The sequence below is a fragment of the Ischnura elegans genome, chromosome 7 (assembly GCF_921293095.1).
Source record: "Ischnura elegans chromosome 7, ioIscEleg1.1, whole genome shotgun sequence".
Classification (NCBI taxonomy): domain Eukaryota; kingdom Metazoa; phylum Arthropoda; class Insecta; order Odonata; family Coenagrionidae; genus Ischnura; species Ischnura elegans.
The window spans coordinates 113,761,100-113,776,452 of record NC_060252.1 but is presented as its reverse complement, the minus strand read 5'-3'; the positions used below and the strand labels follow the sequence as shown (position 1 = coordinate 113,776,452).

Below are 15,353 nucleotides of genomic sequence, written 5' to 3'. Positions count from 1 at the left end.
GGAAAAGAACCTTCATCATAAAACCTGAAAGATTTCAGGTGGATGCAATATTTTTCCATTGAATTTGTGCACCACTGAAATGTTTTTTGAAGTGAAAACTTCTTTAGCGGCATTAAGCACTTCTGCGGGATGGGGAAAAAGCATAGAAGGGCCATTTCATCTCAAATCAGGCAGATAGTGCAAAATCATGTCAGGTGACCATCACAGATTTCTCTGGAACTTATAAATGTGAAAGCAGTATCCTTATGATGAATAATGATGCCTTTATCTTTGCTCAGAACTGAACCTTTATAAAGTTATTATCATTTGAACATTGCAGTGTCAGGCCTCAGGGTAAAAAATGAAAAATCACATAAATACTAATTACTAAGGAACCATGGCTTGTAAAGCAGTGGTTATTGTTTCATTTTGAAGAGAATTCATTTATGCACATTCCGGCATAACTTTTAAGTCATTTGAAGCAATAATAAACAAATAGGACTTGTTTAAACAATAAAAATTAGTCATTATTTAACAATTTATTACTAAAAAAGGCCACCTTTAATTTTCTTTAAAATTTCTCACTGGGTATTTTAAATGTTCTGCTTTCAATTAAAAAAATAAAAAAGGTAGTATTTTTATGCTTTTTGTTTTAAGGCATGTCAAACAAAGTTAGGCATGTTGTCGACTCTTTTACACCAAGATAGTATACCTTCAAGGGGGGGAAAAATGTCGTTTCATTCCACTTAGCATTCATAACAGTGAAAAGTTCATATCTGAATGATTGGTCACATCTATTGAGTGAAAGCAAGTTCAATCTTGTTTACTTCCACGGCATCCAGTGTGTGCAAACACCCACTGCTACTGGCTGCAAACGGTCAATGAGTCACAATTTGCACAGTGTATTTTTCAATGGCACTTCACATAAGTCTTCCACATACTTTGGGCCATGTGGAACATTTTGATGGACCATGTGGATGCATAAACGAGACACTAATGTCATTCTCTTCTAAACACACTACAGTGATTTTAGAAATGCACCAGGTTTTTCGGAAGCACACGATGAAGTCATACATGGTGAGATTTTGAGTACTGTATGTCTTTATATCCGAATTTGTTAGTGTCACAGCCTGTTTGATTGTGCGGATTACAGATCAGGGTATAGTTGTCACGTATGTGTTAACACCAAGACATGAAACTGTTGATGCCTTAGACCATATAAGAACTAGACCCGCCATTCCCCACCCCTACCCATGTCTCGCCGTGTGGCCAACATCTCCCCTCCGCTCCCTTCCTTCCCCTCCCACTTTTAAAGGGGCGTGACGTCACGGTTGGGACGCTCATCGTCGTAGCGCATGGCTACGAATGGGGATTCACTGTATCACTGCGGTATTTTGACCATTTTTTTTCGCGATTTTTCAATTAAAAGTACTAATATTTATTGCGTTATGTACGAGAAGTATTCTCTCAGCCATGGTTGGATTGAAGAACATACAATTAATGAACAGTGGCCTTTTTTCGGCATTGGCAGCGACGAAAAATATTGTGGCAGTAAAATGAAGACAAAGCCCTTTGTAAACTTCCGCAGATTTTTTCTTATCTCGTTTGCGATCTAGCATCATTCGGAACATCGTTACAAAAACATGAAATCTTGCACAAAAGTTGTAAACGAGGGGAATTTTAGAGAGGAAAAGGGTCATGGTGTAAAGAATTTGCCGGTCGTCCACGAAGTAACGCGGCAACGCCTTCGCATATAGTAATTTTTAAACGGTCAATTATGCGATGCAAATTGAACTGCGCGCTAGCGCTAATAAAAAGGGATGTCAACAAATCAGCATTCATATTATTTAGGTAAGTAATTTAGTTATTTCATAAATGCATAATTTTTTACTTATCAGAAAGCTCTCGTGTTATTTATATTTTGCGATGGTTGGAAAAAGGTCTAGCGCCGGCTTTGCAAGTGACACCTACGATTTACGTACGCCACGGAAAATTCTGGGAATAAATAATACCTATTAACATATTTATAATTAGAAAGAAAGAGAAGATTGGATTAAAATAATTTTAAAGATAAATTTGCTTTAAAACAATCAATAATATTTAATTCATTGAATAACTTAATAAATATATTCTTGTAATTTTGTAAGTATGTACTTACCGAGTTTTCAATGAATTTTTAAAAAACTATTTATGACATGATTTTATTTTTTAGATTTTTGTCCTAATGCGTAACAATAGAGGATGCAAATTCAAAGATCATCTAAGAAGTGAATGTCATTTTATTTAAAAAAATCCAGGAGCGATTACTTTGTCCAATGTATGAAATGTAACGGGTAATTTTCTATTTTTCACGGCAGTAGGAATGATATTTCGAAGCACTTGGAGACGCAAGAGCATAAAAGATATTTAAATACTTCTGCATCTTCCTCCAAAATACAGAAATTTATAATAAAAACGAAGAAAATAAACTAGCATCAGCAGAAGGATGTCTTTCCAAGCCATTTTTCATACTCATTCCTTCAGATCTAAGGCCTGTACATCACAAGTTATCAAATCGGTTTTGCAGCGCACATGATACATAATGCCCTTCAAACAGTTGCTTTTTTGTTTCCCGCAGATGTGGAAAATATTGTCATTAAAATATATTTCTTTTTCTACATTACACTGTGCGTCTTCAAATGCTGAAAGAATTTTGTGAAACTGCGGAAGTCGAATGTATAAGAAAATACTTGGTTACAGTAAAACGCGCTAGTTACCCCTTTCGTCAGCTGTAGATAGAATTTTTAAATTATACCACACCATGAATTCCTACTTTCTCTATCAGGCTTAATGTCCTAGAATTGTAGAAGAGAGTTTTGAAAAAGAATCCTAAAATTTAGCTAGAGTTTAAAAACAATCAATCACCTTTTTTTAAAATGCTATGGAAGTTATTGAGGGTGATAAAATTTTGGTAATCGAAGTAGCGAATGAAGTTTAAAATATCTGAATCAAAAGCGGTCAGAAAGTCAAAGCGGTCGACTAAAATCTCTATGACCTTTGACCCCCATTATGACTTTCGGAGGTCAAAATAAATTGTTGTACGGATGAATGAACTGTGTAACCGACTTTGGCACTCTTCAAAACCTATGGTTTGACACGTTGGTTGTCATGATGGCCAGACATTCAACTCTATGACCTTTGACCCCCATTGAGACCTCGGTGGTCAAAAAATCAACAATACGGATCTATTAACTGAAAAATCCACTTTGGCACCCTTCAAAACATCTGGTTCGTAACCTGGGTGTCACGATGGCCGGACGTTTACCTCTATGGCCTTTGACCTCCGTATTAACCTTGGAGGTCAATTAGTGAATAATACGGGTATTTGGACAATACCAATGACTTGGGTGCCCTATAAAATCCATGGATCGACACCTTTGTTGGTATGCTATTCTTTTTGCCACCCTTATGACCTTGACGGTGACCTTACTGGGTCAACGGTTGAATTTTCGTAAATGAAAGTGTTTTTTTTTCGGGTTTCTTGTGTCCGAAAACCCAAGAATTGACATTTTGGTCAATGAAATTCAGACATTTTTCAATCTCGATTTTTTACATTAAAACCACATAAGGCAAATTAAAATTTTTGGTTTGGACCCAAATTGTGAGGTCAAAAGGTCAAAATTGTAAAATTTTGCTCAAAATCAACAAAACTTAGGACTTTTCCCCATAATTGTGCCAATTTTGATAAATATTGCTCGATGCAAAGTTACTAAAATTACAGGTCAAAAATGATACACGACCCTTGGGACAGTCTTAATATTCATTTACTAGGAATGTCACCGTTAGGTTAATCTACTAGTAATAAGTAATACTTCTAAAATAATTTTGCCTTTTTATGGACCCCTCCCTTCATCCTTTGTGAGATATCGTGGGATTTTGCTCCACGCCTTCTTTCTAATCTCACGTAGGATTTTTCAAAATGCGTATTTTCAGTGTAAATACGTTAATCTAGGCTTCATTGTGTTGGGTTTATAAATAAAACGATTTGTTTAATTATTTTTATTGAAGATTACCGAGATCGCAATAACCTGATTTTTGCGGAAAAAATTACGTGATACTTGCCAGAACCCCTTCTTTTTACTTAGAGGGGGTGAAGCCATGGTCTAGGGGGAGGATAGCCATGGTCTAGGGGGGGAAGCCATGATCTAGGAGGGGGGTGGGGCAAGCCAAGTTGTGACATTTTAGCATGGAAAAGATGAATGAAACCAACATTATAAGAACATTATAACAGCGCTTTATTAGTTTATGAGATTATTCCATTGAAAAAATATTTTTATTTCAGTTACTTAACTTATACTAATACATATCATTTTTTGTTGGTTTCAAGAAAATTTGTTGAATACTTTCGTTTCAATTCAGTACTGATTTTGCTTAAAGACTTTTGCGATTTTTGCTTCTAGGGGGACAGCTGCTCCCCCCTGCCCTTCGCTGGGTACGCCCATGTTTACATATGACATTCTTAATCAATTTATTTAATACGATCGCTTCTCGCTTTATCTTGATTTAATTAGCTTTTTCGCACAGTCAAGGCTATAAAATGCCTTAGTTCATCGTAAAAATATATTTATTAAGTGTATAATCATTTTGCGTGCCCAATATCGTCACTTTTCAGCGACTTTGCAGCGGATGAGCGTTAAAATATCTCAAGCGCGCATATGGAATATCGTCTGCTGTCCCAACCGTGACGTCACGCTCCCTCATCCCACTCACTTCCCCGCTGTGCGATGTTGGCCACAGCGTTCCGCCCTAATGGCAGGTCTACTTACTTAAATGGTCTAAGGTTGATGCCATGTACTGGTGCTCCTTTCACCTAATTATTTTTTTGTCTAAATTGAGCTAGTTAACATGTGTAAAATGGAAGTTTCATATGAGGCAAGAATTTAATTACTCAAAGAAAGTGATAAATGTCAAACATGTACTTCATGGGAAAATAATGTCTCAGCAGCTTTTGAAGAAGCGAGAGTGAAATGTCTATGAGCGACCATGTTCAAATTTTATCATTCTTATCCACAAGTTAATCTAAACAACATAAATTGGCTGCTTTTCCAGTTTCAACCAAACATACGATTGACATATCATGCAGAGCTAAAAAAACAACTAGGAATATGGGCCAATGCTTATGTATACTGTTGGCATCCTCTTTCTCAATGGTGCTCAATCAACATTGTGCTCTCATTTTACTTAAAATAGGAAATAGTTCAGGGAAGCTATTCAAAAAGAGAAGTTGGTAACTCTAATTGGTGTGGGATTGGTGCTTCATTTTGACTTTTCCGAGAATTGGAGTGTGATTCTTCCAGATAAAGTACAACCCTATCACTGGCAAAAAGTACAGATATCAATATCTACCTGTGTGGAATATAATAACTAAGGTATGCAGGCACTTCAGACGATTTCTCACATGACACTGCACATGCTTTTCTTAGGATGAATCAAATAGAAGAACAATAGTGTAAAAAGATATCATATGGAGAAATAAATCATATATATTTTATAAAAGTCAGTCACTAATTAAAAAAAATAGATGTCAGATATTTGACGTCGGGAAAGGTCTTAAACAGGAAGAAAGTCATAGGTGGTTGTTCAGTGCAACTGGACATGAATAAGGGCCATCTGATAGAGTTGTAAGAATTGGTCAAAAATTATGCCACTAACTAAAACCTGAGATATTTCAACTGTGGCAAGTAAATTCAAAAAGTACTTTGTTGAACATGTGAGTATATCCTTGCCTAATATCAAACTTTTGCATTTAACACATGTTAAACTAGCCGAATAGGCTAATTTCCTTTGTCAAAGAAATCGGAAGGCATTGATTGCGATTCGTTACCCACCTTTAGTGTATTCATAATATACAAATTATTTGGTTTTTAGAAATCCCTGTTTAGATGAATGTTAATGGTCAATTTTAACCTCATTTGGAAAAGGCCAGATTGGCACCAATGCAATGCCACTCCACGTGACGTCACAGGGACCTAGATGCTATACGAGTAGATAGGAGATTTACATCATCTGAGATTACCAATGTATACATGAGGCACAGAGCTCCGGGAAACATCCCTTAACAATCAACTATTAAATTGCCTTTGGTCAAAGAGTTTCCTTTGTTTGATAGGGTAATAATAATCCTTATTTAAACCAAGAACTACCTCCTAGAAGGGAACTCTACGCTATGGTGAAAGGAGCACCTTACATGGCATCAACAGTTTCATGTCTTGGTGTTAACACATACGTGACAACTATACCCTGATCTGTAATCCGCACAATCAAACAGGCTGTGACACTAACAAATTCGGATATAAAGACATACAGTACTCAAAATCTCACCATGTATGACTTCATCGTGTGCTTCCGAAAAACCTGGTGCATTTCTAAAATCACTGTAGTGTGTTTAGAAGAGAATGACATTAGTGTCTCGTTTATGCATCCACATGGTCCATCAAAATGTTCCACATGGCCCAAAGTATGTGGAAGACTTATGTGAAGTGCCATTGAAAAATACACTGTGCAAATTGTGACTCATTGACCGTTTGCAGCCAGTAGCAGTGGGTGTTTGCACACACTGGATGCCGTGGAAGTAAACAAGATTGAACTTGCTTTCACTCAATAGATGTGACCAATCATTCAGATATGAACTTTTCACTGTCATGAATGCTAAGTGGAATGAAACGACATTTTTCCCCCCCTTGAAGGTATACTATCTTGGTGTAAAAGAGTCGACAACATGCCTAACTTTGTTTGACATGCCTTAAAACAAAAAGCATAAAAATACTACCTTTTTTATTTTTTTAATTGAAAGCAGAACATTTAAAATACCCAGTGAGAAATTTTAAAGAAAATTAAAGGTGGCCTTTTTTAGTAATAAATTGTTAAATAATGACTAATTTTTATTGTTTAAACAAGTCCTATTTGTTTATTATTGCTTCAAATGACTTAAAAGTTATGCCGGAATGTGCATAAATGAATTCTCTTCAAAATGAAACAATAACCACTGCTTTACAAGCCATGGTTCCTTAGTAATTAGTATTTATGTGATTTTTCATTTTTTACCCTGAGGCCTGACACTGCAATGTTCAAATGATAATAACTTTATAAAGGTTCAGTTCTGAGCTGAGATAAAGGCATCATTATTCATCATAAGGATACTGCTTTCACATATATAAATTTCAGAGAAATCGGTGATGGTCACCTGACACCCCTCTGCCTGATTTGAGATGAAATCCCCCAGAATTCATGGGAGAGTGACTGACCCGACACCGCGATTGCTACAGCGAGATCTACATTTCCGTCTTAAAATTCTTCTCTAAGTATCACATCCTCGGTATTGTAGTGGTCAGTATCCCCGCCTGTCACACGGGAGACCGGGGTTCGATTCCCCGCCGGGGAGGATTTTTTTCTCAATCTCATACAATTTAAAAAATTTTACAATGGATATTTCAACTACGCAGGCTGATTAGGTGTAGTAAATAAACTTTGTTAATATATTGTTAACATATAGACTGCTAAAGTCTTTTTGTTTTAGAAATATTAAAATTGAAAATAAAAATCTATAGTGTATATTGTATAAGTTCATTAAATATAATGAGCTCGTGCATGTAGAATGAACTTGTAGAAGAGTGTACTCGCTATAAAAATACAGGTCAGTACAATTTACGGCTGTTTCTTTTGTATGCATAGTGAACAATTATAGGTTTAAAGCATATTAAATAAAAGAAATAAAAGCATATTATATTTTAATATATAAATGATGCTACTTTCTATTCATACACATCGAATTTTTAATATATATTTAATAATTAACAATTTGCTGAAAAAAATAATTTCAATTTTTGTTGAAAAATGAGTATTACTGGAAAAATTAGATCTTCAATGATATTAAATCTACGTAAAAAATAAATGGATAATTATTATTTCAGTTTTCACTTCTGTCGGCCAGTCCCACGACTGCCCCGGTTTTTTTTTTTTTTTTTTTTTTTAGATAAATGGTTGGCTGTTAAAAAAATCATACATCTTCAAATTGGAATATTATTGATTTTTAACTACATAAATTAATTTCTTAGATCTCAAACTACCCGTTGCTTTTTCTATTGAGATGCCTTTTAAATGTGACTACAGTATGAATTCTCTTTTTTTTTATTCTGAGCTTTCTTTGCTTGACAGATAATATTTTTATTATTATGATTTTTCCAGGGTCCACAGTAGTAGTTCCTGGAGAGGCATTGAAGGCAAATGAAACATATATTTTCTCATTGACTGCATCTGTAGGAGAAAAGGTGTCCATTCCAGTGCAGCAGGAAATCATTGCTGTTGTGAAAACTGTGGTGGCATTGGAACTACGGTAAATTGAGTTCTTTTTACACGCTTTTATTTAACTCACTCTGTTTGTGTGTTTAGTTCAAATCTTGCAATCGAAAATTCGACCACTTTCCGACTTCCAATCGATCTGAAACTTTACAGGAAGTCGTATTCCTGGTGACAATACAATGTTTACCACTTTCGAACATCTTGTGGGCATTTTGATCATTATAAACATATTAATTTTAAATATGGAATTTTCAACATGGCGGATTTTTTCGAAAAAAATACGTTATCCAATGTCAAACATGTATTTTGGTAAATCTTTAGAATAGTTTAAAATCATTCCAAAAATATGTTTCGTTGCTTTATTTCAGTAAATATACAATTATGAAAGTTAATTACTGATGATTATAAATGATTTTAACTCATGTCAAAAGAGCATAACAAGGTAGTTTTTAGTAGTAGTGAAGACTAAAAAGTAGAAAATAAATACTTCTTTAAAAAAAACTTAAAAAAAAACACGCTTTTATTTCGCTTGGAACAAGTAATAAAAAATATATTTCAAAAAATGGACTAAAAAGTAAAAAATAAATTTTTATATGAATAGTTCAAAGAACCTGGGTAATCCATAATATTTTCACTAATAAATTTTTGAAATGATAATTCAAAGAACCTGGGTAATCTATAATGTTTTCTCTAAAAATAAAAGCGTGGGGGCCTCACCATATGGTGTCATCAGGTGTGTTCTAGATATAAAATGTAATAGAAATTTAGTGGAGTAGTATTTTTATGTAATGGAGTAATATGTTATGGTGGGGGCCCCGCGCTTTTATTTTTAGTGAAAATATTATAGATTACCCAGGTTCTTTGAATTATCATTTCAAAAATTTATTAGTGAAAATATTACGGATTACCCAGGTTCTTTGAACTATTCATATAAAAATTTATTTTTTACTTTTAGTCCATTTTTTGAAATATTTTTTTTATTACTCGTTCCAAGCGAATTAAAAGCGTGTTTTTTAAAGAAGTATTTATTATAATTAATGTGTATCATAAAACTCGCTATATTGGACCAAGGAAAAATTTTGTTAAATTGAAGTTGATGAACTCTGACATGGGAAAACATTTATTTCCACTGTTCAAAGTAGTTAGGTAAATCTTAATCAACCTTTCAGGGGACGAATAAAGATAATAAATGTAAAGGAAGAACTTGGTGTCACTCATTGATTTTATTTTTACTTCTTTCACCAAGTGCAGTGTTGATGTGAGGTTTCTAAACATTCTGCTTCCATTGGGGATGAGATGAAAAACTCATGTTGGATAAAATCAATGCTTACTTTTTCAGGTGCAAGAAAAATTGTGCTGACTTTGTTTTGCCCCTGGAGTCTGTAATATACGAGGTGGCATGTCCATCTTGTGAAGGTCATAAAGTGTCCTATTCATGGACAATGGTACCTGGATCCTCAAATAAAAAAAAGGAAATTGACTGGGAGAAGGAAGTGGAGAGAGGAAGGAATTCCAAGTTATTAATTATTTCATCAGAATGCCTGCTGCCTGGGGATGTTTATAATTTCACCGTAGATGGTAATGCCATGGGTTTGATATTTGGTTTCTGGTTCGGTGTAAGGTTTTGGTTACAGGGGTGGGCTGATAATAGGGTGGTTTCCTAGTATTTTTTAATTGCTTAAATCGAAAGATTATAACTCCTGGAGTACGTATTTCACGCTGTTAGATTTTTAAATGAAAATATCTATTTTTCGCAATTAAATGAAAAGTAAAAATTTTCAACCACACGAAAACGCGATGGCTAAGTATGACTGCTCGGTAAACACCGTGTGATGTCGTTCTGGTTCCCATGGCCGCTAGTGAGGTGAACTTGGGGCGAGGCTTTGAGCGCTGATACGACGCAGGATGCTAGCAGGTAGCAGAGTACCCTGCTAGTTGGTAGCGCTTGGCTTAAGGGTGTTCTATCCTAATTCAAAAATCCAAATTCAACCGTCGCCGGATTTTAGTTGCGAAGTCGGCCGCTACGGCCAGTGGAATGGGAAGCCTCCTTGGGTGGAGGGGAGGAGTCGCTGATTGAAGGAAAAAAAAGGAAAGGAGGAGGGGTCGAGCTTCGCTCCGACCGAAAAAAACACCCGACGCTGTATCAAGTTTCACTGCGGAGGGGCGATATTGAGAATGGTCAGGATTCGGAGGTTGATTTTTGCTCTCTGGCGGCATTAGTCCCACTTCAGCCACTCGGTTGCCGTTTCTTGGAAGAATCCAAATACGCACGCTCTCGACGAGGCTGGGAAGTGCGGCCGGCTTCTATGAAGAAAGGCGATTACTTGCATTGTTCTCTCCTTATTCGACTCTCCTCGAAGGGGAGATCTGGTCAACGTTCATATCACAAAATTGTTAAGTGCTATTCAAAAAATCGTAAAAGTCAATTATGCTAACCGAAATGCGCGTACTTCGTGAAACTTTTTTTTAAGTACAACTTTACATTTTTACGTTTTTCCTCAGTATGAATGAAATAGTAATCACCCACGTCCATTTGAAAACGTGTATTCAATACAGTTACTTTCCGAAACATGTTTATTCAGTAATCATAGCACTGCAGGGAGAACACTAATGAGACAAATGACAAATAATGAATGAACGAAAATTGATTTTCTATCATCTTTAATATTTATTGATTTATATGGTAGGAACATCATAAATTGCATATTGCATCAGAACATCACATACAGCTTTAATAAGGCCAATAACCCTGAATAGATCGCATTGGGTCATATTGACTTTTTCTTCGATGTTTTTTTAATAAAATGATGCCGTTCGAACTAGAGTTTTTCTGGTCTCTAATTTCTTGTAATTCTAACTCTAAGTAACGTTTAATATTCAAAGTGTTCCCTAGTTTTGCTGCAACCGAAGTTTTGACCCGATGCGACCGAAAGTGTTACAATTTATTCTCGCTTTCGATCCATCGTGAAAACGATTAAAATTCATTCGCTCGCATTTGGCTTGATGACTCATCTTCCTGGAATACACCCATGTGCAAAAAGTGTGTGTGATGAATCATCAGCATTTCGCCTCTTTTTGCGCAGAATTATTAGTTATAATTGTGAAAATCACAAATCTCTACTTTAATTCTGTTTCTGGAAATTATGCAAGAGATCGTGATACTAGGCAGTTGAGTGAAGATGATTAACTAGCTCTTATTAGTCCCCTTTTTCTCTCAGGTGCGTATAAAATTTCCCGTGTTGATATTAGGGAGATTTGGAGCAAAGAAGTCTATCAAATTTTTTCCCGTACACTGGGCTATCGGATTTTTTTTCTACGGTGCATTAGATTTTATGACCTTAGCACTGACTACAAAGTAATAAAATTGACTAGTAAGCCGCAGTTACTGAGTTCATTAATAAAATATCCAAAAAAAATTGAATTTACAAATACACCATCCGAGTACATCACGATCCTTGACCAACTTATACCATTTCGAGGCCGATGTCCTGTAACGCAGTATCTATCCAAAAGCAAAAGAAATATGGTATTGAAGTCATTGCTGTGGTGGATGCTAGGAAAATTTACCTAAAAATTGAAATTTATATGGGCACGTAGCCAGATGCCCTTTCAAAGAATCCAATTCACCTCATGAAATTGCCAAACGCTTAGCAGAGCACAATGAATGCAGAGGAAGAAATATTACCAGTAACAATTGGTGTACCAGCATGCCTTTAACAGTAGAACTTTATCAAAAAAAGATTGGCTACAGTAAGGACGATGAGTAAGAACAAAGCAGACTTTCCTCCTGAATTTCCCCCAAGAAAAAATAGAACCTTACATCATAGGCGAGGGGCAGGGGGGGCAGCTGCCCCCCCCTCCAGAGGCAAAAATCGCAAAAGTCTTTCATCAAAATCAGTACTGAATTGAAACGAAAGTATTCAACAAATTTTCTTTAAACCCACGAAAAATGATATGCATTAGTAGGTATAAGATATGTAAGTAAAATAAAAATATTTTTTCTAGGAAATGATATCATAATCTAATAATGTGCTGTTATAATTTTCTTAAAATATTTGTTTCATTCACCTTTTCCATGCTAAAATGTCACAACTTGGCTTGCGCCCCCTTCTAGACTATGGCTTTCCCCCCCCCCCCCCTAGTTATGACCCTGGGTATGCCCTTGTCTTACATCCTTCCCTTTTTGGCTTTACTCCCGATATTTCCGCATTGTAATACCTACGTTTCAATAAAATCCGTATAGTACTTACTTCTGCCATTATCCATGACGCAAGTATTACTGCCTCAAGTGGTAACAAAATGCTTCCTGACATTATATCATTTTACAAAACTATCAAGGGGGTGTGGATTCAAATGATCAGCTTTGCTCAAATTATAATGCCTTCGACATCACATGTAAAATGACCTCCTAAATCCGAATATGAACTCTGTTTTTCTCCATCACCCACCATTTTTGGGGGAACTCCCCTCCCTCCAATTTTTACCACTTATCGGTCATTTGGAGAAATTAAAAGGATTATTTTAGCATTTAAATTTTTCCTAGGGGTTTTGAGGGGTGCAAAATTCTGAAAAAATAATATTAATGGTAAAGATGTAGATTTGAGGGAAATTAGTCTCCGTAAATTGTGTAATAACGCATTAAAATGACCAATTTTGCCATTTTTCGCAAATTTTCACGTATTTTAAAACATTTCTAGCTTCTATTTCACATCATCCTCCCTGAAATATAATAATACATAACAGCAAGAAACAGCAGTATTAATAAAAATATTTTGCTGTATAGCATAGCAACAATAATTAAAATATGTAGCCATAGCTCGGAAGATTCACTTTACTACTCTGGCCCTCGCACTGCCTCTCCCGCTAAGGATTGGACGGCAATTCTCTTGATTTCGCAGCTAAAAAAAAAGAAATGTAATACTTTCTAGTTCCATGCAGAATATAAAACTGAGATTTTATATTTTCATTGGATTAAAAAAGATGATTTTTAAAGTGTTTTTTTTAGTCATTAACGGAAACTAATCCCCCTAAATGTACATCCTTACCATTAATTATCATGTTTTAGAACTTTTATACTCTCAAAAGCCAAATAAGAAATATAAATTCTAAAATAATCCTTTTCATTCCTCCAAATTATTGCAAAATTGATGAAAATTATAGGGGGGCCTTCCCCCAAAAAATGGTGGGTGATGGAGGAAAACGGATTTCATATTCGGATTCAGGTGGTCATTTTATATAAGAATCAGCAGGAATGGTACCAGGGCTCGAGAAAAAATTATTTTTTCCGTCCAGTGTTACAGTATCGGCCGAAGAACGAAAATGTGTCCCTTTCCATGGGATATTGTCTCCCTTTTCCGACACAAAGCGACTGATACCCTTCCCGTATTATGTTTAATTTCTTTGCGATTTCCCTCCACCTGTTGCAGTAGTTGCACAATAAATGATTTATGCACTCTACTACGGTATCAACTGCCCAGTACTGGGCAGTTGATACCGTAGGGTGGTACTTCAATCAATTTCTTCGTAACGCTGCTGTCGCCATCACCTACGAATGAAATGACAGTATTATAGTATCTTCCAGAACAATAACACTGAATTATTCCGTGCCTTATATTATCGTACCAATTATCCAATGATATTTTAATTCGCGCATCTTTATACCTGTTTCGAACCCTTCGACTAATATGTCAGCTTCCATTACTGTCGAGGATTTGCTCCAATTTTTTTAGCATTGCTCTTTCACCTCCGATTTTGTATCGCTACTTCTCGCACAAATACAGCAGTATCTGTTCCTCACTTCAATAAACAAGACCTTCTGAGTTCGAAAGCCGACAATACGGGCCTGTGAAATGAGAGAGAATTTTAATTTTAATGCTATCAAAATGTAGTTTAAAATAAAAAAATTACATCCAATATTGTCCTACAGAAGAATCTCTCTCTTATTCCAATAGTAGATATTAATGCCAATGTGTTGACAAAATTCATACTGCTACATTTGGGCAATAGTAAAAGTTGTTGGACTAGTGTGCTTCTCAATATTTCTGCTCTTTTAGGTACCTGATGGATTATAGGTATGAGATCATAATTATTGGTCAACAATCCTAAGATTGATTTGACGCAGCTCTCCATCCTTCCCTCCTATCCGTTAGCCTCTTTACAGCGACATATTTCTTCCCTTTTGCATCCTTTATAATCTGTCCAATGTAACTCATTCGGGAGCGTCCCTTGCCATTCTTCCCTTTCACTTGTCCTTCTATGAATGTTTTCATCAGGCTATCAGGTCTCATAATGTGGACAAGTAAGTTGTCCCGTCTTCTGCTTAAGGTTTTTAGAAGTCTTATTTTTTATCCCACTTTTTTTGCACTCATTCATTATTTACACGTTCGATCAATTTTATATTCATCATTCTTCGGTAGCAACACATTTCGAATGCTTCCACTCTTTGACTTCTCTGCTGCTATCAACGTCTGAGCCTCACTTCCTTAGAGAATCATACTCCATATGTAGCATATGATGAATTGTTTCCTTACTTCTATGCTTGTATTCTCAGATGTAAGAAGATTCATCTTTTTGTAGTAAGCCCTCTTCGCCAGCGCTTTTCTACTATTTCTTTCTTGCTTCGTCCATCGTTGGTAATTCGGCTTCCCTGGTAAGAAAACGCTTTCACCTCTTCTAACTTTTGATTTCTTAGCTTAATGTTTGTCCTAGCCTCCTCTCTTTTGCTCCATACTAATATCTTAGTCTTCCTTTTGTTGATTTTCAACTGATATCTGGCCATATTCCTTTATATATTTGTCAAAGTCTTCTTAAAATTCTTCTCTGTCTCGGCTATGACTGCTATGTCGTCAGCGAATCGTAGCATACTATTTTCTCTCCGTTAATATTGACACCCAAAGCCTTCTCCTTACAATCACCTAAAATTATAAGGTTTTCTTCACCTCTTACCTGTTTGATTACTGCTGTGATATCTTCATAGACGTCTTTAACTTCTTCATCCTAGTAGTCCGTCGTAGGTATGTTAACATGTACCACTACGG

At 35.8% G+C, this 15,353-nt stretch overlaps 1 protein-coding gene across 2 annotated transcripts in view; it reads left to right on the top strand.

Moving 5' to 3' along the window:
* The window catches only part of LOC124161924 (polycystic kidney disease and receptor for egg jelly-related protein-like), a 241,807-nt gene that overhangs the window by 47,684 nt on the left and 178,770 nt on the right, over positions 1 to 15,353 (top strand). For both annotated transcript variants that reach the window (XM_046538185.1, XM_046538186.1), the window contains exons 9-10: positions 8,203 to 8,350; positions 9,656 to 9,894. In XM_046538185.1, coding sequence (XP_046394141.1) covers positions 8,203 to 8,350; positions 9,656 to 9,894 — 387 coding nt within the window. The remainder of the gene's footprint in view (positions 1 to 8,202; positions 8,351 to 9,655; positions 9,895 to 15,353) is intronic.